We start from the raw sequence: 24,239 nt of genomic DNA on the forward strand, positions 1-24,239 counted from the left end.
CTCTCCTGACAATTCACTGGGGTCAGTGATTGTCTCTCCCTCTGCTCCACAGATAATTGTGTCCAGAGGACCCCAAGGCCACCAGTGGAGAACGTGCACCACAACCCCCCCACCATTGAACTGTTGCACCGGTCTAGATCACCTGTCACAGCCAATCACCGGCCTTCTCCCGACCCCGAGCAGCGGCCCCTCCGGTCCCCCCTGGACAACATGATCCGCCGCCTCTCCCCGGCCGAGAGGGCCCAGGGGCCGAGGCTCCACCAGGAGAACAACCACCAGGAGTCCTACCCCCTGTCAGTGTCTCCCATGGAGAATAACCACTGCCCTCCGTCCTCCGAGCCCCACCAGAAGCCATCGAGCCCCCGGCAGGAGAGCACCCGCGTGATCCAGCTGATGCCCAGTCCCATCATGCACCCTTTGATCCTGAACCCCCGGCACTCCGTGGATTTCAAACAGTCCAGGCTCTCCGAGGACGGGCTGCATAGGGAAGGGAAGCCCATCAACCTCTCCCATCGGGAAGACCTGGCGTACATGAACCACATCATGGTGTCTGTCTCCCCACCCGAGGAGCACGCCATGCCCATTGGGAGAATAGCAGGTAGGTGAGCGCACCCCTCTGCCACCACTCCAGCCTCTGGGGAGACCTGACAAAGCCCCGCTCTCTCCCCAGCCTTGCAGCGAGCCTCACACCGTTCCCAATTAGGCGCCCTCAAAGGCTCTGTGAGGGCAAGTGGAGGCTTCTGCCTGAATGAAGTGAAATCCCTAATGGGCTAGTTAATGAGCCGCTGGGATGGAGTAGTTAATGAGCCTCAGAAATGTTAAGAAACAAATGTCCTACGTCCAGTTTACAAGGAGAGTCACATCAGAATCATGGCTAAGTGAACACATTTAAAATAAAAGGTTTATGAGCATGCTAATGGCCCTGTCTTGAAGTTTCCAGCAGCTAATTAATGACCAGACACAGCATAAAGAACCTTTGTCTCCGATTCAGACCTGTAATTCCATCCTATGGGCAGTAACTCAATGTAGCCTTCACCTTGGGAGAAGAAGGTAGGAGAGAAAAACACGGTTATGGTGTTGTAGGCAGGTGTTGCTGGGTCATTTGGACGAAGGAAACCACTCCCAAATTCTTTTACTTTTATGATGACAAGCCCAAATTTGCTTCCCTAAGACAAGAAACCAGTGGAAACCAGGGGAAAAAATCTACACGTTGTATTTGTGCTAGTCTGCCCATAATTTACATGAAGTCATTCTCCAGACACTTAACCCTCCAGCCACGTGGCAAGGGCAGCTCTTTTCCTAGAGCATCTCTCCATTCCTGAGACATTTATTGAGCACCCACTATGCACAGATAAATGCATTAGGAAGTAGGGGGACACAGAGCTGCTTTAACACAATTATTTCCTCGAGGAATTTAAAATTTCCTGGGAGAGACAGATGTGAAAACCACCCACTAAGATATAAGGCAGAATGAAGTCAATCCTGTGTCCCATTCATCCAGTGCACATGCACTTATTGAGTACTGACTGTGTACCAGGATAATTCAATGCTGTGGGAGCAAAGCAGAGAGAAGGTGCATTTTGTCGGGAGGAATGGAGGAAGGCTTTACAGGGAGGTGGCTCGGTGCTGAAGGTGATTATGTGTTCAGTAGTGGGAGGAAGGCATGGAGGCAGAAGTCAGACCTGGTCGGGGCAAGGCGAGAAATGCCCCCTTCCTCCGTGAGTGGAGACCCCAGGACAGATCTCCCGCTGAGCCCCAGGATGGAGCAGTGCTCCTGACAGCATGACGGCACCGAGTCCTACAGGCTACATTAACAGCCTCTGCCTTGACTCATTGTCCCTTTTTTGTTTAAATTATTTGTTTCTAAACGTTTCTCTGGCTCCAAGTGTACCGCCAATGTTGCCTCCGTTTTCGTGTTACAAATCATTTACGTGGGGTGTTGAATCAAGAAAATGAAATGCCAAAGAAATATGACTCTTATGTTTGAAAAACTATGAAACACGAAATGACCTGTGCCCGGGATTTGACTCAAAGTGACCCCATGGCGCCGGGGGTGAGGCGTGGGTGGGGTGTATATAAAATAAGACTAGCTGTGAGCTAATGGCTATATGGCTGGGTGATGGGTACACAGGGATTCACATTATTTTGTTCTCTACCTTTACATATGTGTATATGTATGTATGTATGGGTTTTTTTTAATCTAAAAAAAGAAAAGAAAAAAAACAGAATTTATAAAGAGACAGAGACCTTAGGCAAAACATGTGAATTTTCCCAGATGATTAGAGAAAGAGGATGGGGTCAGGATATTACTGTGAAGAATAGAATGACCTGACTTGTGCTTCCCAGGCCAGACCTTTCCTCTCTATACATGCCCTTCTTGTCTTGTTTCTTGCATGGTCTATACAGCAGTGCTGGACATTTTGCAGATTCTGTCTACTTGTTCATAATTCTAAGGACAGCTCTTAGGGGCAGCTTGTTATTGCTATATGCATTTTATGTGGAAGGTCATTTGAACCGGGGAAGTCACGGAGGAAACAGAGCCCCAGAGAAGCAAAGTCAGATGGGGTTGGGTGATGGGGTCAACGGGACAGTCACTGCTGTGCCATTGACTGCTGCCGGCAGGGCTGCCCTCAGGGACCTGGCTTCCCCAGCTGTGTCTGTCCCCCACCTCCTCTGTCACGCCGTCTTATCACAGACTTCCTAGGACTCTAAGATAAGCCCATAGATCGAAAAAGTTACATTATTTAGACTTACGGAGTTATTTCTCCCTTGTTTAGTAGGTTTATAAAGGTTAAAATATTAGTCTCTTAAAAATTGTGCTACTGTTTTTTTTAATCTTACTTCTGAACATCAGAATTGTTGGGTGATGGATGTAGCCTCATCAATAAGATGCTCTATGGACTGTCATAACCAACCCAGTGATGAACCTTGGTACCCACGGATGCCCTGTCTCTCTCAAGAACACACAGAAGAGGGGAATGTAGGCTTTTCTTTAGGACCCTAGGAAGTCAGAATATTCATCTAGAATAGCCCTAGGGCCCAGATCCTTTGGGGAGTGCCTTAACTCCTCCAGGATGAGAGAATCCCCTCAAATTATTCATCATTAATGCTCTAATGACACACTCAAAAGTTGAAAAATCTCCAGATGTAAGTATTAACTAATTTAACCAAATCCAGCATCGGTGAATTTATCTGAAAGTCACTGTTTTTCTCAAGGGTGAAAGGAAAGGAGTAGCAAGTCTAGAGTCTAACACTTAGTCTTGATTCTAACCCTCCAAAGAGAACTTACCACAACTCCAGGCTCCTTTGTTTCTCTTGGGATATCCCTGTCCCCTCACTCCTACCCTTCTAAGTATCTTTTTGGACTACTCAGATCCTTTTAAGATTCTATTTAGTAGGGGTCGAGCCCATTGGGTAATTCCTATGGACAATGTAAAGTTCTGGCATTACTGAACAGCCCTAAAAAGGCTTCATATCTGCAAAGCAGATGTGAAATGAGCAAACTTAGTTCCTTAAGCTTGTTCGGTGAGCATAGCCCAGAAAGAAATGAACGTGCCGCTGAATACCAGAGCCGGAGGATGTGGAGAGGAACACGGCTTATGAATGCGGATCAAAAACTTAATGCCAAATTCTTGTCCATTGAGATGTCGTTTGCTCAAGTACTTTAGGATTTATATATTTGGGCACCTTCTGTGTTTGAGGCACTGGACTACATTCATGGGGGCGGGGTGGGGGAGGGTTCCAGGAGGTCTAAGATAGAATCTTTATCTTGAAAAAGCTGAATGCAGTGTGTGGTGTCTTTGAAGGACTTCTGTTAAGTGCTGTGGGGGTGTTAGGGAAGGCTCCGTGGAGGGGCTGCCTTTGAGCTGGGCTTACAAATGCTTAGAATATGAACAATGAAGATTAAAGGAAAAGCGGTCATTCCAGATGGAGAAAACTCCAAAGCAAGATAAGGTCCAGGATATTTTTTCTATTTCAGGTAGAAATGTAAATCTTGGGAATCCAAGCCCATTAAAAATCTCTCATATTTCTTCCATTCTTTTTTTTTTTTCTCTCTCTCTTTTTAACATCTCAGGATTGGGATGTAGCATACAATTTAGAGGTGACATGCAAAGTTATGATAGTTTACTTAGGTATTGGCCTTGTAGAAAAATTAAGATAATCAATAAAAGAAATTTAGGAGGTAATAGGCAGCTTAAATACAAACCACAGATTAGATCTATTTAAATATAACATGTAGCTTATTTTTAAAGGTATCCCTTATTTTTCAAAGGATAAGAAGGACTGTTGTTGAGATTACTAAGTTAGAATAGCCAGAGTTTATGGGAGAGCATTTAACATGGAACACAGTGAGACAAGACCCCTGGGTTCAAACTTTTTATTGGATAGCCAATGGTGTATGTAACAGTGAACAAATTGCTTCTTTCTGGGCTTGTTTTCTATTTGTTATGCTCATGAAGCAATTGTTTGGGGGGGGTGGGGTGGTAGGAGGTAGGGGGTCCAGGCAGCATCTGTGAACCTTCTAGCACTTTTCTCAGCCCACAGAAGTTTTACTGGCCTGTGCCTTGCCCATGTATTTCATATCCAAAGAGCCTGTTAGCGGCACACACCGTAAGATGATGAGATTTAGCGCTGGTGATGCCGTGAGTCACGTTTTCGGTATATATTGACATTCATTCTTAGAAGTCGGTGATTTCAAACCTGGAAGGGGCTTGTACAGACGCAGAAAGGGAGATTCAGGCACATCCAGAGTCTAGCCTTGAGCCTCATCCAGTGTTCTTTCCAAGACACGTGTTGCCTTCTGACCTGGGCCTCCAGAGCTGAGATTGGGAACTCTGACCCGTGGGCCAAATCAGCCACCGCCTGTTTTTGTAAATCAAGTTTTATTGGCACACAGCCATGCCCAATCACTTAGTGTCCACAGCAGAGTGGAGCAAGTTGCAAGAGAGATGATATGGCCGGCAGAGCCTAAAATATTTGCAGGCAGCCTGACAGGAAGCATTTGCTGCCCCCTGTTCTATGGCATTGTTGACTCGTATGTAGCGTGTGCTTGAGGTCGTAGGCATGATGGAGGATGCAGAAGTAGAAAACCCTGTCCCTGCTCTCAAGGAATTACTTGCACTTTAGAGGATGAGGCATGCCTAAAACACGTAGAAGGAACAATAACAGGTGATGTAAGAAAGGAGACAAGTTCGAGACTGTAGGCTGTTTGCAGACCGGTCCGGAATAGTTACAATAACATCATGAACATAAGTAAAATACGGCTAAGTGAAATAAACTGATTCTTTGCATACTTGGACGGTGCAGTTAAATGGTTCATTCATTTGTTCAAAAATGATCATGTATCTCTCTATGTGCCGGGCATTTTTCTAGGCGATAGGGTATAGCGTCTCTAAATGCCAAATTTTGTGTCTTTGCTGACGTAAAGCAACATCCCTCTGACTTTACACCATCAAACAAGCTAAGCTCCTGCTTTGGTTTTCACTATAGACAGCTAAGTCTTAAAAGAAAAATTTTAAGTCATTTTGGCTTTCTCTTAAAGTTCTTCAGTTCCATTAAAAGCTGAGTTACCAAACTTCCTGTCTGCTCGTCCCTTCCTTGGCCTCAATCCAAAACTCTGCTAAGGAAGCAAGATGCATTGGCAAACTGGTTTATAATCCATTCATTCTTCTTCATTTGCTGCACAAACGTGGGGACTTTACGGGTCTATACGGATTTGCTTGTTCCAAGTCTATGACCCATCCAATAGAAACTATTTCTTTTCTGGTGCTTATCTCACAACTTTTGCTTAGTCCCCTGATTTTCTTTGCAAACATGAGCTTCTTCATGGTTTGTGAGGACTTCATTGTTTGGTTGATCCTGCAGCAGATAAGACATAAAATTCCCCCCAGCACGTGCTCCCTCCACTCCCAACCCTCCTACAACACACGTCATGGCAATCTTTCAGATCTTTAAAGGGACTTTCAAAAATATGTTTATTATCACTCAAGGTTACATTTTCAACAGAAACAAAAAGATCCTAATCAAGGAAACACGGAGTCTCCTATACAGCTTCTTTGTCACCTGACTAGAACAATGTATTTTCCTGATTTGGTTTTATTGACTGGATGTGTTCAATAGGCACAGAAATTCAACCCTGGAAGCCTCCAATCTTAAATCAGATGAAGAAAAATAAGCCTGAGACTCCAGGGTAAGCAGTTGGAGACATGTCCCCAGGGCCTAGAGGACCGGTGGAAGTCACTCTGTCCTCTTCTTCTTCTTTCCATCTCTGCTTCCCCGCCCCGCAGTATTTAGTGCTGGTGACATGGTTGCAAATGAAGCTCATGGACTTTTTTTTTTTTTTAATGAGCCTCAGGAGCAGCCTTGAGGGGGAAAAAGGCCTTATAAAAGAGAAGCCTAAAGGGTTTAGTATGACAGTGATGAGGGACAGTCTCTTCCCGGGGCCTTGGTGGTAAGGCAGACATACATATGTGCACCTTTGCTCGCAGGCGTGTCAATGTCTGTTTTGAGGAAGGAAAGGACAGTGCTATGGGATGTCTCCTTAAACCAGAGGGGCCCAGGGTTTCAGTACCAGCTAGAAGAGCCACATCATCCCACACCGTCTCAGGCAGATAACCCTCTGCAGAACCCCAGAGGGCTCCCGACCCAGGGTCCTAATCAACAGCTGGCCTAGAATGTTCCCCGGGAAGCAGCGTGAGCCCGTGGGAAAGCGTGGACTCAGGAACAAGCAGAACTGGAATCCAGTCCTTGTCTCCCAGCAGAGGTGCTGACTGTCCCTGAGGCCTGCCTTCTTTCTCCATCATAATGAGAATACTAATACCCATTTCCAGGCACTTTGGAGTACTAATGAGACAAAATGTAGATACACAGCACCAGTCGGCTGATGACCAAGCACTAAGGTCCTTCTCTTTGCTCTACTGCAGGGCTGCAGAGAATGAGGGGAGAGCAGGGGGTACAGCCAGCCCCACTGCCCACCCGGAGCTGGCCCGGCCGTTGAGCCCCAAGGGCACCCCTTCGAGGCGCCCTTGTTTCCTTATCTCCTTGGAGATTCACTTCTGCACTCCCTCTCACCTCGGAGGCTTTGCTCAGGAATGTCCCACATGGCTCTGACTTCTCAAACTGGCTGAGTCACCACCGTTTATTTTCACTGTGAACTACCGAGAAATCAAAGAGCCCTAAAAGAGAAGGAAGTTTCAGGACAGCGTTTTTAAAAGATAAAACGGTAACAGCCACAGTGGCTGGGCGGAAAATAATAGAAGGAGCTGGAGGAGACTGGAAATTCCAGTTTGTGTAAGGACACACATTTCTGTAATACAGCGTGACTGCCGGGAGGTAGGGATGCGATTTCCCAGGCTGCCCCCACCTGAGCAAAGCAGGGGCCGGGCGCAGTGAGGTTCCAGCTGGGGGCTGAAGCTTTAAGTGTTCCCTTCCCTCCTGGGCAAGATTGCCCCTAGGTTAGAACCACTGCTATCATGCAGAGTGGCAACTTTTATTTTGGATGTTACTTACCTGTTTTGTTGCTGAACCTGAAATAAATTTATTAATTTTTGCAATAAATTGAAAGAAATGAAACAGGGACACTCGGTGTCTGGTGAGTTGGTGATTATCCCCACGGAACTCCAGTTTACAGACCTTCATTTAAAATTCCATTTGGGCAGTTAAAACAACATCAAATTACTTTCTCAGAAGCTTTCCCAACATTTTAATTAACCACCATCATTAAACATTCCCTTTGTCAATAACTTGACTTGCCCACTCAGATTTTTAAACATCAGTTTTGTCCAGCATGGTTTTTTCATTAGAAACCATGTTGGTTATGTGTGAATTGCCCATCTTTTTACAGTCTATGCTCCGGGAGCATGTACAATGAGTCTCTGGTAGGAGACAGACATGGGAGTGAAAATATTTCTCCTTAACCACAGGAAGGGATTTTTTACAATGCTTTTAGCTGTGGACACCCAGGGCACCTCACCCAGCAGGAAAGAGAGAGAATGTTCTCTCTGCAACTGGAAAATGGCACTTCACTGGAGCTAAACCCTTTAATAAACTTCCTCTCATGGAAGAGACAATCCAAATAATGGACATTTGTTTAAAATACCCATGTGCCTTAATACAGAAGACCCTTTAGTTTAAGAGAAATGCACTTAAAATTAATGAATACCTTGTAATATAAATTTTTTTCACATGCATGTTCAAGTGTTTTGTAATAGGATACTCTTGTATTTATAGAGTTTCGTGAGTTTTATTATATAGTATTAAGCATTTTCGTTGATGATCAGAGAACATTGTATCTGTGCACATGTGGATTTCAACAGAGCTGAAAAATTGCACGTAACAACCTCCAGAGGATCTAGGGAACTAAAAAGGATCTGCCTCTTATTTCATTGAAATCTTAAAAACAAAATAACTCCAATGGCTTGAACTTCAGTTGTTAAAAAAAAAAAGAAAGAAAGAAAGAAAAAGAAAAAAAATCTTACGTGGTCAGGCATTTATATATATCATCTGGAATAATTTTTAACTAAAGAAACACAAAACGATCAAAAGTGTTATAAAAGCCACTTATACTCTGAGTTTGAAACAACTGCTTTATGCCACAAAATTCCTGTTGCTACTCTGTTAACGATGGAGTAATTCAATATGTCTTGAATGTCAACATATTTTTATTACTCAGCTAAAGTTGGCTTTGCTGGTTTAAATGTCATTTAAAGTGATCAATTGGCAGCTTGTTTGGGGTTATTTTCACATTTATGAAAGGGAAAAGTCTGCAAGAGTCAAATGTTCTTGAAACGTATAGGTAAAGCCTGTTCTCTGGTAAGCCCTGCCCTTCATTTACCAACCAAAGAGTGATAACTTTCTAGATCTTTTTTAGTAAATGGTTTACATAAAGGTCCAAGTTCGATGCCTCTGAAAAACCAGCATGGTAGCCCAGTGCTGCTTAAGCCCTTACTTGGAGAGATGGCCTGGTTCCCGTTGTAGCGTTTTATAAGAAATACAATGCACAGCGCCAGTAAAACAGAAGCCACAGAAACAAGGAAAGTAAAAGTCCGCACTCGGGTGGGAATGGAAGGACCGTCCACTCTATGCTTTGGCTCCAGTTGGCTGAGACGTGAGGGCAGTAACCATATATTGCTCAGCTTCCTATGGGCACAATTTCTTTATATCAACTACTAAAGGCAGTTTTTTTATTATTAAGTGTTAGTCAAATGAACACTCTAGAGACTCGCATTCCCAATCCAGATGAATCCAAAGGTGCCATCAGGCCTCTTCGCAGCGGACACAATTTCTCCCCTGTAGAGAAGCAATATAGGAGTTAGACCCACAGACCCCCTTTGTCGTTCCTTCTAATTTGCTGGCATTTTATGTGATGATATTTGGTTTTGTCAGACGCTTTCCAACTGGAAGCGATCGCGGGGAAGTTAAAATGTCTCTGCCATTTGATGGTAGGACAAACACTGAATCCACAGCTCGGTCCTCTGTTTTCCATCTGTAGTAAAAATGTGAGGCAAGGAGGTGGCAGGAGGGTGAAGACACGTTGCCGACCTCACCGCTTTGCTTAGCAGCTAGAGTCGTCCTGTGACAAGTGCCTTAAAAATGAGCTAGATTCTTCTCAGCCTGCACTCGTGTGACGCGGACTTCTCCAGGTGCTTTATGGTGTGAGGATTGGGTCCCCCGCTCTCTCCCCCCGGCTGGCAGGGGGGTAATGGAAGTGACTGGCTGCTTCTGTCGCCAGAATGGGGTTCAGCTCCCAGAGTCTGCGGTGTCTTTGCTTCAAGAAGAGAGCAGTTCGTCCTGTTCTAAAACACGCACATCCCATTAATGTTTGGACACAGATAACTGGGGGTGGGGTGGGGGGAGGCTACCGTAAGAGAATATTTATGGTCATTTTAAGTTTCATGTTAGTTTCTTGAAAGATGAAACCTCTTAGAAAATGCCACATTTCCTTCTGCCATTCAGAGAAAAGGCCGGATTTCAGCACGGTTGCACTGAACAGAGCGAAACCTTGCTCTGGAAAGTCCTAAAATTGTACAAATATCTACCTGTTAACCATCAGGAAGAGCGGCGCAGAGCCTGGACTCCTACAGGTGTCACCCATGAGCTGTGCCCTTGGAGTAAATTACCAAGACCTCTACGCCCCAGCTTCCTCGTCCATAAAATAGGAATAGCAACAGCACCTGCCTCTCGAGGGGTTACTAGGGTCAAGAGCAGCCATGCTTGTGGAATACAAGCACAGTGCCTGAGTACAGCACCCAATACATGGCGTTGTTGTTATTTTCATGACTTTTCCCTTCGCTTGTGCCATCACTAATACGGTAATCCTGTAAAGGACGTGTTATTCCTGTTTCATGTATGAGGAAACAACCTCAGGGAGGTTTAAGAAATTTGCCCAAGGTGACCTGACTCAATTCCCCTTGTAAAGAGACTCCCGAGAAGGGTGTGTTTCATTCCCTGGGAGGTGACCGTGTTGGCTCTAAATTATTCCAAGTCTCCATTAGACACTGCCCTCCAGGTGTGCCAGGCCTGACCCAACAGAAGGAAGTCAGCACGGTGTCGTGCAAGAGACCCAGAATTCTAATCCCAGCCACCTGGGGCCTCCAAGGATTAGAAAGGATGCAAGGAAAGTGCTGAGCAAACACACAGAATTCGATCATTGATCCTTCACTACCAGCCGTTATGGCTAGGGCCTGCCGAGGCTCCCAGAATCAACAGTGAACCCCTGGAAATCAGAGCCTCCTATTCTCATCTGGAGGCCGGTACAGAAAGCACACCTAGGTAGGACAGGTCTGCCTCCATCCACCTATCCAGGGTGCCGGAGGGCAAACCACATACCATTTCAGCACATCCAGAAAACACTAGAACAAGGGAAAAGGGTGCAGGCTGTCTTCTCTTTAATATGCCAAGCCACAGCCAAAAGTCGAGGACTAGCACAGTGCCTGGCCTGTATTAACTCACTTAATAAATATTTGTGGCCTGACCAAGTGACGGAACGTCAGTCCTCCAAATGGAAAGTGATTTTTTTGACTTGGGTTCCTTTCTACCCTGATTTCATTATGAGAAAACAATTTTAAAGAACTCCAAAATAGGGCGTAATGAGAAAATATCTGTCCTCTTGAAAACCACGCTAGTCACAGCTCCCAATCAGCAAACCACAGAGTTTTCTTTCCCACAGGCTTTCACGCATCACACTTCTTTTCTGCCCTGATCTTCTCGTCTTTGTCCATTCAGCCTCCAACCCCAGAGTAATCTTGCAGTACCACCAACCAGACCATGCTGCTTGCCTGGAACCCTGGGACTCTCTTCCCGCCCTTTGACCCCGCCAGCCTAGTGTTACCCTCTCTTTTGGCTTGCTCTCTGTCTTTCATGTGAGCTCTGCTCAAGGTCAAGTCATTGGTCATGACCTTGTACAAGCTGCTTCCTCTTCCAGGTCACCGCGTCCTCATCTGTGGAGGGAGGCGGATGGCTGGGATGGTCTCCAAGGCCTCCACAGGTCAAGGGTCGCCTTTCTCCAGCACCATCTGCCAGGTCTCTCTGGGCCCTGGTCTCACTGCGAAATAAGAAAGACCATCAGTCCATAGGAGGCAGAAGTGACTACTTGATTATTTTCTGTTACTTGTTCTTAGTGCCTCAACAAGAAACCTATTCAAAAGTGTTTTCTTGCCCTTTTCCTCTGTAGACTGTAGACTGCTTTGGGATTATGTCTATCAGTTGCTTTCTGACAGTCGGTACGAAAACTTCATCCGATGGGAGGACAAAGAATCCAAAATATTCCGGATAGTGGATCCCAATGGACTGGCTCGACTATGGGGAAACCATAAGGTAAACGGGTACCAGCTATTTACTCTGCCAACTAGTGCCAAAAAAAAAAAAAAAAAAAAGCCTTTATCTTCTGGGTAGGAGGATAATTGCCTGGCTTCTGTCTCCTCGGTGTGCCCCTCATTATTTAGTTTATTTCTCACGGGGCGAACAATTAGACAGTTGGAAAGGGAAGGAAATAATTAAAGATGCCACCTTCCATTTGTTACTTATGCTGGGGGCCAGTTAACTTCGCACCCCTTGGGTCTGATAGGGCCACGTTGGGAGCAGCCCTCCATCCCATCCTCTCGAGCTGGCCCTGCCACCCTTCTGTCGCCAGGAGCTGGGGAACAGGGAAGCTCCACAGGGCTCTGGGACTCACAAGGCAGTGGGGAAGGGTCGCTTCTGTTCTGCTCGGTTAGAAACTCCCATGGCTGCAAAAGCCCCCTTCTCTGTGGAAATGCCTATCCTCCGACTTTGCAACATCCCTTGAAATGCAAACAGGCCAGAACTGTTTGCCCCACACTTTTCCATGCTGGGAAGAGGGGCTGGAATTTAAAAGATGCAGCCTTTTATAGTTAGGAAAACTGTCAAAGTACATAGATGTAAAAAGTGAGTGAAACACCCTAAATGTCCACTGTGGATGACTGGATAACGAAACAATGGTGTATACATTCCGTGGAATATTACTCAGCCTTAAAAAGGAAAGAAATCCTGTGACGGGTTACAACATGGAGGAATCTTGAGGCCATTATGCTAAGTGAAATAAGCCAGTCACAGAAAGACAAGCATTGCCTGCTTCCATTCATAGGGTAGATTCATGGAACCAGAGAGTGGAATGGTGTTGCCAGGGGTTGGGGAGAGGAGGGAAGAGGGGAGTATTAATCAATGGGCGGAAAGTTTCCATGAAGCAAGATGGGTAAGTTCTAGAGCTCTGCTATATAACCTCGTACCTAGAGTTACCACGACTGTAGGATGCACTTAACAATTTGTCAAGAGGCTGGAGGTCATGTTAAGTGTTCTTACCACAGGAGAAGAAAAGAAAATAGAGACACAGAGCAAAGAGTCTCCCCCCTCAAAAAAAAAAAAAAAAATTAAATAAATACATCCGTATCCCTACTCAAAATAAAACAAATGAGTCACCAAGGTCCAGGCCTGACCACAGGCCGATAGATGTGGGACAAAGCAGGCAAGACACCTGGGAGACACACCACCAGGTGAGCTGAGTGAGAGGGGGTGGAGGGGAGCACAGCCCAGCCCCACCGGGGCTGCAGCCTCGGAGGTTGGCAGCCTGAGCGGTGGGCAGGCCCCAGGGCCACGTTGAGGAAGACCTGATGTAGGCCATGACCAAATACGGCAAGGCCCCACTGACAGACTCCTTGGTGTGTGAGTCACCGAGAAAAATCCCGTCGTGGCTCCCGACTGTGCCCTAGCCCCCGGGGCTCGGAACCACTGTATTCTTCCTTCCAGAACAGGAATTTAAACAACAACAAAAAAATCTCTTCCTTAAAATGACAAACCAGAAACACAAGTTGGAGAAAGGTCACTGCAATTAAAAAAAAAAAAAAGAAAAGAAAAGAAAAAAAGGAATTCTCTGTGGGTCAGAAGGTGAAGGATGACCCACAGATCGGGGGACCCTGCAATTCACTGAGCAGAGCAGAGCTTGGTCTTGGGAAAGGAAACCAGGGAGGTTGCCGTGGGATATGCTTTCTTAGCTGCAGCGCCAAGACCTCTGACAAAAGGTGATTCACCTTCGGACACCTCTTGGCGGCGTGTGAAAGCGGAGGGGGTGGGCACCGCTGGGCCGGAGCTGGGGGGGGAGCGGGGAGCTTTCCCCACCCGGCGGGGCCGCGCCTGCAGCTGAAAAGCTTTTATTTTAATAGCTCCCCAGTGTCTTTTCTGAGGTTGATTTCACTGTGTCTTTGTGCTTTTTTTCTCTCTTCCTCCTTTGAACAAACAGAACAGAACAAACATGACCTATGAGAAAATGTCCAGAGCCCTGCGCCACTACTACAAACTAAACATTATCAGGAAGGAGCCCGGACAAAGGCTTTTGTTCAGGTAGCACTTCCTTTTTCTCCTTTCCTTCTTTTGGGAGGATATTGTTTTCTTGAAATAAGAGGGAGGAGGGAGACTGTTAAGGTCTCTACCTGCCTGTGTGACACTCAGAGCCATCCAGTGCTACAAACTGGGTACCGGATGCTGGGCTGTTAGAATTTCAGAAAAAAAAATTTTTTTTTTTTTTTACTTATGTCTGTATTAGAATAAAGCCAAAACTAAGTAAACACAATCTGACTCACCTTTCAAAATTATGCAGTGATCCAATAGTATCAACATCCCAGTGTAGTTAAAAGGAACAACCAAAGTAACATCATCGAGCTTTTAAATCTAGGCTTCCAGGTTCCCAACCCTGTAAGCCACATTCTGAACCAGTGTTTGTCAAACTGCAGGTCGTGAGCCGTTCATGAATCAAGAAATAGATTTAATGAGTCAGTCACAAAACTGTTTTTGTTTTTTTTTAATGAAATAGAACCGAATTGGATAGAACAGAGTTGAAAATATCAGACTGTATCTCATGAAATAAGAGTGACTAATGATTCATGAAAATTTGGGGGTGTGTGTATGTGTGTTGTACATGCTGAGTCATGATGTGAAATGTATTTTTTACGATGCATTATAATCAGAAAAGTCTGAAAACTGCTGCACTAGACATTCCTCTTTCCAGACTTCCTCACAGCTAATGAGTTCCAACCATTTAACCTACCACATAGATTGTGATTCCAAGTACTATGCAAGAGAGGAGAAAGAATTAGAAGAGGAAGAAGAAGGGATCTAAAGGACCAATCAGGAGAGGTAGAAGTGGTGGTAATTGACACTGGTGGTAATGGCCGTGGGGAGACCCAGGAAAGGCTGGGAGAAGGTGGGATCAACACACATGACGTTAGGTTATGGGTTTGGCAGGTGGGACAGAAAAGAGTTTCGGATGGGGCTAAGAGAGACGGATTGGGAGGTAGAAAGTGACACTCGGTATGAATAGATGAGCATGCTGGGATAGACTGGAAAAAGCAGAGAACCTGGACTTTAGCAGCAAGAACTATGGTAACTTAGGAAGAGGGAAAACAATTGAGATCTTCAAGAACAACAGAAAAGGCTGTTCAAGAGTTGGAAACAGAATGGATTGAAGTAAAAAAAAAAAGAACCCTCCTTTCCCTGGCTCTGCTGATGCTTTCCCTTCATCCTTCACCCTAAACTTAGTCCTCCTATTCTTCCTGGATGAAATGATCCCAATACACAGCTTCACTTATCACCTTAGTGGTTAGACTGTATCCAGCTCTGAAATCCTCCTGAAATTCCAAATCTCAATTTCCAAGAGCCTCTCATAGTACATGTCCCCTGAAATACCACATCAGTATCTCCGACATGAAATGTTCAAGACAGACCTTCGCGTATTAGAAACCTCCCCTCCCCGCATCCGGAATTCTTGTTACTCATCAGTGGCGTCACCATTGTTCTAAGTGGCCAACCTTGACATTGGAGTTATCAGTGACTCTTCCCATATCCAGGTTAGTCATTGTGCTGGATTGTCCTTCCACTGCATTCTGTGTCATCGGGGCTAGAAGCCTGGAAACCCCATTTCCCAAGATTTCTAACCAGCAGCTTCCAGGTCAGAGGCTACCAATGACAAGCGCTTTCGTGAGAATCTGGGAGATGTAAGAAGGGCGAAAGCATTATTATTGCTTCCCTGCCTAGACTTTATGATTTACACCTAGATTAATTCATAATCCTTTCTACCTCTGGTCCACTCTCCTGCCTTCCAAATTCATCACGCACCCAGCCAGCTGCCCTGCAACACTAACATGATTCCCGGTGCCGGAAACCTACATCCCTTTCACTTTTGCTTTTTGTGATATATATGCCTTCTAGGCCCATCTCAAGTGTCCTGCCCTTCATGCAGCCTTCTTCAACTGCTCAAACACGCAGAGATCTCTTCCTCCATCATCTCTTGGATTCCCTTGGCCCTAAATCACATTGCATTTGCAATAGTTGTACACGTGAGGTCCTTCTCCCCACAACTAGGTCATGAGGTTCTAGAAGGGAGAGGATTATATTTTATGTAATTTTATACCTTCTGGGGGCTTTCAATAAATGTATCTTGAGACAAGCCTGATGTGGACTATCAGAAGCTTATTATGGAAAAGTAGTCAAGAGAAGAAAGGGGTAGTTTGCAGCGCCAAATACAGCGTATGTGTGGATTTGGCCTCAGGAGATTGTTAGTGACTTCAGATGGTGGGGAGAGGTTTTAGTTAGGGGATGAAAGGAGAAGATAGACTGCAGACTTGACAAATCATACTGCTTGAGAAGTTCAGCAATAAAGGGCAGAAAAGAGAAGCAGAAGTAGTTGGAAAGTTCATAGGCTTCCAAGAGTGATTTTCGACAATATAAAAGGACAGAATAGTGCTATTAGGAGAGTTGGTCATTTTTGAGGAAATGAGTGTTAGAAGCCAGACTTGCCACAAAATACTTCTTTGTGTATAATCAAGTGAAGTGTTAAATTGTGGGTACTCTTTCAGGATTTGTAGGCATTGAAAGAAGGAAGATTTCAGTAGGGACTGGTGCTATTACGTGGCTCTTTGATGAGGAGGCAGGACTCAGAGAAAGGAGTAAAGAGAGAAGGCCAGGTTTGGAGGAAGGCATGAACCATGATTTGTATGAGACAAAAGACTGGCCAGGCTAGAGTAAAGGGTTCATAAACAGCGGGGGCCCAGAGTTTCCCAGGTAGAGATGACAGCCCAGGTGGGCAAGCCCAAGAGTGTGTCCTTGGCTTTATCTGATAAGTGCTCATCGTAGGCTTTTGAACATGGAGTCACGAGACCAAAAGTATGTTTTCAGACAGTTCATCTGGTGGCAGGGCAGAGTGTCTGGGGAGGGAAAGGTGTGCAGGCCCTGAGTGGGACTGTGGAGGGGGCTCTCCCAGGGTGAGGCTACAGGGTCTCCACCCAGGCTGCCTTCCTGAACCAGGGAAATCGTGGTCGATACAAGTCGCCGATGTTATTTCCAACAAGAAGATAAGGCTTGCCGTATGCACCCAGCTGCAGAGGAAGATAGACTAACGGGGATTCATTGCTAGCATGTTGGGTGGATCAGTGATAACAGTGAAAAGGATTCTTTCTTTTTGCCTTTCTAATTTCCAAAAGCACCACTAACTTGCCCTGTTATGAAAATTTTCCATTCAACGTTTAATTGTGTCCTTTGAGTTAAATTCAAGTTTTGCATATGATTCCCTGGGCTCACAGCCTGAGATGGGAATGGATCTACAGCTCCCAGAGGTCATTGGAAAATCTCTCTAAAAATAAGAGACACGGACCAGTGAGCTGTACCAGGGTTCCCTCGCATGGCCATACACAAAGCACTACACAGCTCCAAGGGGTGCTGTCTTCTAGACTCTTTTGATAGTTCTTTGGCCATTTTTCAGGCTTTCCAGTTTGTGCTCAGTTAAGATTACTGGCCGGGTTCAGTAGCTCTCCAGCTCTTTGAGGTGATGGGGCTTTCGCTTATAGTTGAGAGTTCAGGGTGAGGACAAACTTGAGGAAAATGTAATCTCTGGACTCCTTTCCTCTTCCAAAGGTTTATGAAAACCCCCGATGAAATCATGAGTGGCCGAACGGACCGTCTGGAGCACCTTGAGTCCCAGGAGCTGGATGAACAAATATACCAAGAAGACGAGTGCTGAGGGAACCAAGCCACGGCCTCCGCAGGGGGGTCAGCAGCCGGGGGCCCCCTGCCCATGAGGGCCCTGGAGGCGTGGCGAGCAGGCGGACTGCAAGCTGAACCGGAAGAGACCTGGAAGTGGGAGTGACACTTGTCTCGCATAGTGGGAGGGCCCCCAGAGCACCTTAGACAAACCACCCAGCGAAGGCGGGGCTGGAATTCTGGCCAAGGGCACGAGCCTGGGACTCCTGGTTCCGTTTCCTCCTCTTGTGGAACCTCTCCATCTGTAATTCCTCACCCTCACCCATCCACCTATTGTTAGTTTCATGGTGTTTTCGTTTTTGTTTTTTTTGTTTTTTTTTTTTTAAGACCATGCAGTTTGACTTTTCATCATTCATACAGGGGAAGACATCCGAGGTTGTTTTCCTATGGAAATATATATCTATTATATATATCTATTTTTTGCAAATCTCACAAAGTGCGGCAAGCCCAGCTGGTCAGGAAAGAGAACACTTGCAAAGGGTTTCAGGTTCCTCTTTATCCTGCCATGTGGATCAGGTTTGTTCCTGTTGCTGTTGGGTCTTGGCTGGAAAAAAAAAAAAAAAAAAAAAAAATGCTTTTAAAAAAGATAAAGTGAAAAGGAGAGCTCTCTTTTTCTCCCTCTCGCTCTTTCCTTCCCTGCCTCCCGTCTGTCCTCCCTCCCCGCCTGCTGTTGAGCTTCAGATGCCTTTTAGCAGAGTTGAGCCTCTCGGAGAGTCTTGAGCATTGTTGACACCCAGACGGCATCAGTGGTCTGGGCGCTTTGCAGCGGCACCGCAAAATCAAACCCACATCCCGGCATCTGGCTACCCATCGGAGGGAGGCCCCAAACCTCACAGGTGCTGCGGTCCTCCAGAAAGAAATGCCAGTCCAGCGGGCTGCCCCCGCCCCCCACATGGCTGTGAGAACCCCAGGACTTGGTGGTTCTGCAGGATGAAAGATTAAGGACAGAAGGCGGGTCTGCGTCATTCGGAAGGCCCCAGCATCATGGGATTAGCTTGCAAGTTCCGCAAGGTGGAAAATACAAAAGGACCCCACGGGCCTGATGGTCAGAAACTAGGTGGAAAATGTGCTGCAGGAGGGATTTATGCTTCCAGCGGAGGTGACTAAGGCTAGTGAGGGAGAAGGTCTTCTCTGCTCCGTCCCGAGGCCATCTTGTGGTCAGTTTCATGCCCTCACCTGATTTTTTTTTTTTTCCCCAATTCCTAGCCTTTTTTTTTTTTTTTTTTTTTTAAGTTTCCTGGTCCCCACAGGACCCAGGGCATTTGAGAGGAGAGGACCCTGGAGTACACAGTCACTTGCTCCTGGTGTTTGCCAAGCCAGGGCAAACAGGAAACTCCTCAGATTCATTACCTGTTTCTTCTTCTTTCATAGCTGTGTTTCAGAATGGACCTGGTTGTGGCTCTTTTACACCTCAAAATCAGGTCCATAGTATCTTGTAAAATGAGGAAGTGCCACCTCTTAGTACTTTTGATGATAACAGATATTTTTAGAAAGCTGTTTTAGGGTTTGTTTGTTTTTTTCCTTTTCTAGCCACCTGAATTGACTCTCCCATTCCCAGGTTCAGAATCCAATATTAGGGCAGTCTTTTTTAATCCAAGAGATTAGACCTGCCTTACAAAGCACCCCCTCCTTGTTTCTCTGTTTCCTCTACTCGCTCGGGTGAGCATCTCATAGCTCCCAGCATCACCATCAGCAGCACTTAGGGGGAGGCTGCCAGAGCCCTGGGTAGCTCCTCAAGCCACTTCTGACCGCGTCAGGCAGGTGGAGGTTGGAGCAACACAGGCAGGAGGAATTGTCCCCCAGCCTTACTGACAAGGACACCAGCCTGGGGGGAGGGAAGGACAGATTGACTGTGGGTCAAGGACACCGGAATCAGGGAGCCCTTCAAAGCTCTTCAGTTGTGCTCCGTTCCTGCCTCTTATCAGACCGCAGATAGACACATGGATGTGGCCAGCCTCTTCTGCTGTCAGGCACTCCCCCAACTCTACCTTCCAGAAGGTTGGGCTTGCGGTCAGGTCAACGACCTGCTGTGTGAGGCTGGAGGGTCCATTGATGAAGGAAGGGTTTGGTCTCAGTCTGCTTGAGTGGTGGTGAAATTGAGCTGGACCCCAGCATGCTACAGATATCTTTCAGGAGCGATCAACAGCATGCAGGGATACATTCTCCAGCCTCTAAGATGACTGATATTGGATCACAACTGGAGATCTTAAGCCAAGTACCGGGTGTGTTGTGAAGGCCGTTGAATTTAAGGGCTGAAGAGAAAGGGTGGATTTTGACTGAGGCCCTTTGTGTGACTATGAAATCAGAGACAGGGCATGATGTGGCTCTTAGATTAGAACATCTCATTCTGTTCACTTTACCCAGATAGAAGGGCTCAGGCTCTTACTGTTCAAAGAATATTACAGTTGAATTATGGAGGGAAATTCCCTTTGGCCCCAAGGACTTCTGTATTTAAAGCAATACCCTGCAAGAATATGTAAGATAGGATGACACCTTCAGCCACTTGAAGAAAAGAAGGTGCTAATTCCAATATGATCTTTATTTCCCACCCAGATATTACCAATAAGAATTTCCTGTTGATTCCCTTAAAGGCAAAAGTCCTCCTCATTTATGCTTTGAGCTAACACCTGGGCAGTGCGGACACCAGAGATACGGTGCTTACACACTGCAGACCCCAGAGATACCTGCTTCAGTTCAGCAAACTTGGCTGAAGCACCTGCTAGACACTGTGAGGGATTCAAAGAGGAATTGGGCACAGCCCCTGCCCTCCCGAGAGCATCTGCTAAACCTGTAGAATCTATCCAAGCTGAAATTCTTAACTTCAACACTAAGTGCTGGGGGGGATGGCATGTTCACCTGGGACCACATGAAAAGCATGTCTGTGATCTGAATAGTTGGCCTTTCCCTGCTGCTGTCATGGGATTCCTTGGCTTAGATCAGAAATCAGGAAAGGAGAATGCAGAAGAGCACCGTGGAGCGGGGAGAGCTTCCTTCAGCTATTTCGGGGGGGGGGGGGTCGCTCTCGCTTGATCTCCAGCTAGAAATTCTCTAGCACCTTCTCTTGCCTGCATCTTGGGTTCACTGCATTGCCTCCTCTCCATCAGAGGAAAGCAGTGGCGATTGGCTGCACTGGCCATGTGGAGGGAACAGTCTTTTTGTCCCAAGGCAACTTGATCTCTGGCCTAAGGCAGCGTCACCAATGTCCTGAGTCCTTCCTTCCTTTCTTTCTTTTCTTTCTTTCTTTCTTTCTTTCTTTCTTTGAGGGGGACGTCCCCACAGAAAAAGAGGAATGACAGACTGATGGATTTTCTCCGCTCAACAGTGTGTTTGGAACCCTCTGACCCAGGGTCTTTTTACGCTGATATCTTGCCCAAATAAGAATGTAGCTTTAGCTAAAACTTCAATGGCTATGACAGGATTCACCTAAATGACTAAGTAACCACTGTTTCCACCTTTCACTGTCTAGGCTCCAACTCTGAATACATTTTTGAAACGTTCACTCCCTTCTGCAGAAGGGAGACCTGAGTGTCCAGGAGGTAGGATGATGCCCTGGGAGCAGACGGCATGCCAGGGAGAGTGAGGTGTGGAATCCAGCCCGGCCATACCCCCATTTGACCCATTCCCACCCAGGAAGCTGAAGATAAAAGATTTGGGGCAATACCCAAAAACAAAGGGCAGGTTTTTTTGCCCTAGCGTTCGGTGCTAGTAGGTTTTTATCCACTCAGCCTGCTCCTCTTCTGAGCAGAAGTCTGGAAGGAAGGCAGTGATCTAAGGAAGCCATGGGGGGAGGGGGATGATAGTTCCTGCCTGTCTAAAAACCACAGAAGACTAACCTGATGCTCCTTTGGTCCCATCTGCATCAACACTAAACAGCTACAGACTCCCCGAATCTTTCACACACGCCAAGTGAACATTCTCGAAGATTTCTCTTTGCGACTGCAACCACCTGCAAACCAGAACGAATCCAGAGTTTCTTTTCCTTTTTTCTTTTTGTTTAATTTCTAATCTCTTGTTGTTTATGAGGTGTGGGGTTTATAAGGGACTGAATCAAATGAATGTAACAAAAAAGAAAAAAAAAACAAAAAACAAATGCCTTTTCTCAGGGCCAGTGAGTTGCAAATAATTTTTAAAGAAAAGCCTATAATTGCATCATCTCAATAAATTTTTTATAAAAAAAAAAAAAAGGACCAAGTCTCTGTTTTTAATAATGTGAAATGGAGTCCTACAGGCAAGGTACGCCAATGAGGTAAATCCTGTCTCCACTCAATTACAGAATAAAGTACAGTGCTGGTTTTCCACTGGCAGGCGGCCTCTGTCACAGAGCCGTCTGCAGGGAGTCTTGAGACAAGCAGCACCAGAAGGGGCAGAAAGTTCAAAGCCGAGCATCTGCCACAGGTGGAGAAATCTGCCGGAAGGAGCCCCGACCAGAGATGCTTGGGTCCCGTGCTGTGCCAAAGATTTAGCAGCTCACTGAGGACTGAGGTGATTCCAGTGTCCTCCCACGATAGAACAGCTCCTTAATCCTACAGCAGTCATGGATGTGAGCCTGCAGGTGAGGTAGGGCCCAGGACTACACAAAGGACCATGATGACCTGGAAGGTCATCACCCAGCTCAGAGCCCCCATGCTCAGAATGTCTCAGCGACATTGGCCAGTGGGGCCACCTGCCAGCCAGTAGATGCTTATGATTTCAATATCAAACATCCTGCAGTCAACCAGAACTATCTGTCTGCCATCAGAGGTGGGTAGAAACTAAAAGAATGGAAAATGAAGCAAATGAAATCGCTTGTTAGCAACTCAGATGCAGGTTTGGGAAGTAGATGTTTGAAAGCCATCAGATTATTTCTGTATGTAAGTTGTCCTGGGTACTCTGTCTTCCGTGACCATGGATTGCTGATATCTGGCCCTATATTCCATATCATCAGAGCACAGTATCAAAGAGTAAGTGTCTATATATTTCCTGAGGTGCTAATAATGCATCTGAAGCTACTGTTTTTATAACTCGGCATCAGCATCACCTGGGAATTGCTAGAAATGCAAATTATCAGTTCCTGTCCCATAAACTGAATCAAAAACTTTGGTCGGGGAGGGGAGGGCTTAGCAATTTTTTAACAAGCTCTCCAGGTGATTCTGATGCATGCTGAAGTTTGGGAACCACTGCTAGAATCAGTTTGTTCATCTGGGTATAAAGAAGACTATGTGGCCTTCTAAATTGTAAGTACACAGAATAATTGATGCTGACTAATTTGCATTAACAGTACTCACACATGGTAATGCTGTATTTTTCCTAATACTAAATATACTATGGAATGGGGCTAAGTGGACAAAGAACCACATATCAAAGTCATCTTCCAGCTTCCTCCAAATCTTTTCAGCAGTCCATTTGCTGTAAAGATGAGCTGTTTTAAAAGGTAGCTCTAGCAGCTGACCTGCCCTTTGCAAATTAGAGCACAACTCCTTATTCACTTATGTCCACTTCTCTGCCTAACCAACCTAACCTAAAAAGGAAAATAAAAGGATCATTCTCATCTACTCACTGACCTGGACTATCTGTCCCTGGCATTATTAAGCAGAGCCCAGATGACCACTCAGCCAGGGTATTGGCAGGGGAGTCCAGAACCACTGGACTCGACCTTCTTCAACCTGAGAAGTGCTTGTGAGTCACTGGGATCTTGGTAAAAAGCAGATTCTGCCAGTAATATCTACATCTTGGGAATTATGGGCAGAAAATTTGCTCTTCTACCCTACTCTCGGAGTGAGGCTTGAAATTTGGCATTTCTAACAAGAAATGCCCTACCCAATCCTGACAGTGATGCTGACACCTGCTAGTCCTCAGACCGCACTTGGAGTAGCAAGACATCCATTCTCGCCCATCGAGCCCCGAGATTCTGACCCTAATGCAAAATTGAACTAGCCTCTCTCTTTGGTGTGCATTCTTTTGCCACGTCCTCCCTAGAAAAGTCCCTGGGGCCAATCTGCTCTGCAAGGAGTTTGCTTGTTCTCTGGAGCAGCAACAAGAGTGAACACCATGATCAAAAGCCTCTTCATCAAGTGAAGGGACAGCTATTCGTGTACTAGACCTTAATACTGGTGCTCCTAACCCGACGCCTCACGGCCACCATGCTTATGGTAAGGAATGGGAATTCCTGGCATCACTGCCTCTCTTCGAGCCTCTAGAAAGACCGATCATGCTCATTGTAAGCAGAGAGAAAGCTGATGATGACATCCTCGTCGTTCCAAACAGTAGGATACACGAGCAGATGTTCCATCCAAAGTGCCCAAGATGTTGACCTTAAAACCCTGGCACAATGTGCATCTTAACAAGTGAATGAGGGAGTGAAGTCAGAGAAAATCTTTGTGACCTTGGGTTAGCCAAAGGTTTCTTAGCTATGACCCCCCAAAACGCAACCCATAAAAGAAAAAAAATTTGGACAAAGTGAACTTCATCAAAATTAAAACTTGCTCTTCAAAAGACACCATTAAGAAAATGAAAAGACAAGCTGCAGACCGGCAGGAAAGGCAACTCTTTTATGTACAAAATCAGACATTTATCGTAGGCACTGAACGTAGTCTCCCATTTGTACTTTACCCACGACTATCTTGGAAGACGGTTCTCTTTCCATTCATTAGTGGGCAGCGTCAGTCACCCACACATAAGAAATAGAGATGGATTCCGTGTCTGCTGGAATGAAACCACCT

At 45.9% G+C, this 24,239-nt stretch overlaps 1 protein-coding gene across 4 annotated transcripts in view; it reads left to right on the forward strand.

Moving 5' to 3' along the window:
- Positions 1 to 21,725, forward strand: part of ETV6 (ETS variant transcription factor 6) — a 235,562-nt gene extending 213,837 nt beyond the window's left edge. For all 4 annotated transcript variants that reach the window (XM_032391709.1, XM_032391710.1, XM_032391711.1 and 1 more), the window contains exons 5-8: positions 53 to 598; positions 11,672 to 11,814; positions 13,751 to 13,851; positions 17,416 to 21,725. In XM_032391709.1, the coding sequence (XP_032247600.1) occupies positions 53 to 598; positions 11,672 to 11,814; positions 13,751 to 13,851; positions 17,416 to 17,521 (896 nt within the window). In that variant the 3' untranslated portion in view covers positions 17,522 to 21,725. The remainder of the gene's footprint in view (positions 1 to 52; positions 599 to 11,671; positions 11,815 to 13,750; positions 13,852 to 17,415) is intronic.
- Positions 21,726 to 24,239: the final 2,514 nt, after the last annotated feature.

This window comes from Phoca vitulina, unplaced genomic scaffold (assembly GCF_004348235.1).
Source record: "Phoca vitulina isolate PV1807 unplaced genomic scaffold, GSC_HSeal_1.0 scaffold64, whole genome shotgun sequence".
In the NCBI taxonomy this organism is placed as follows: domain Eukaryota; kingdom Metazoa; phylum Chordata; class Mammalia; order Carnivora; family Phocidae; genus Phoca; species Phoca vitulina.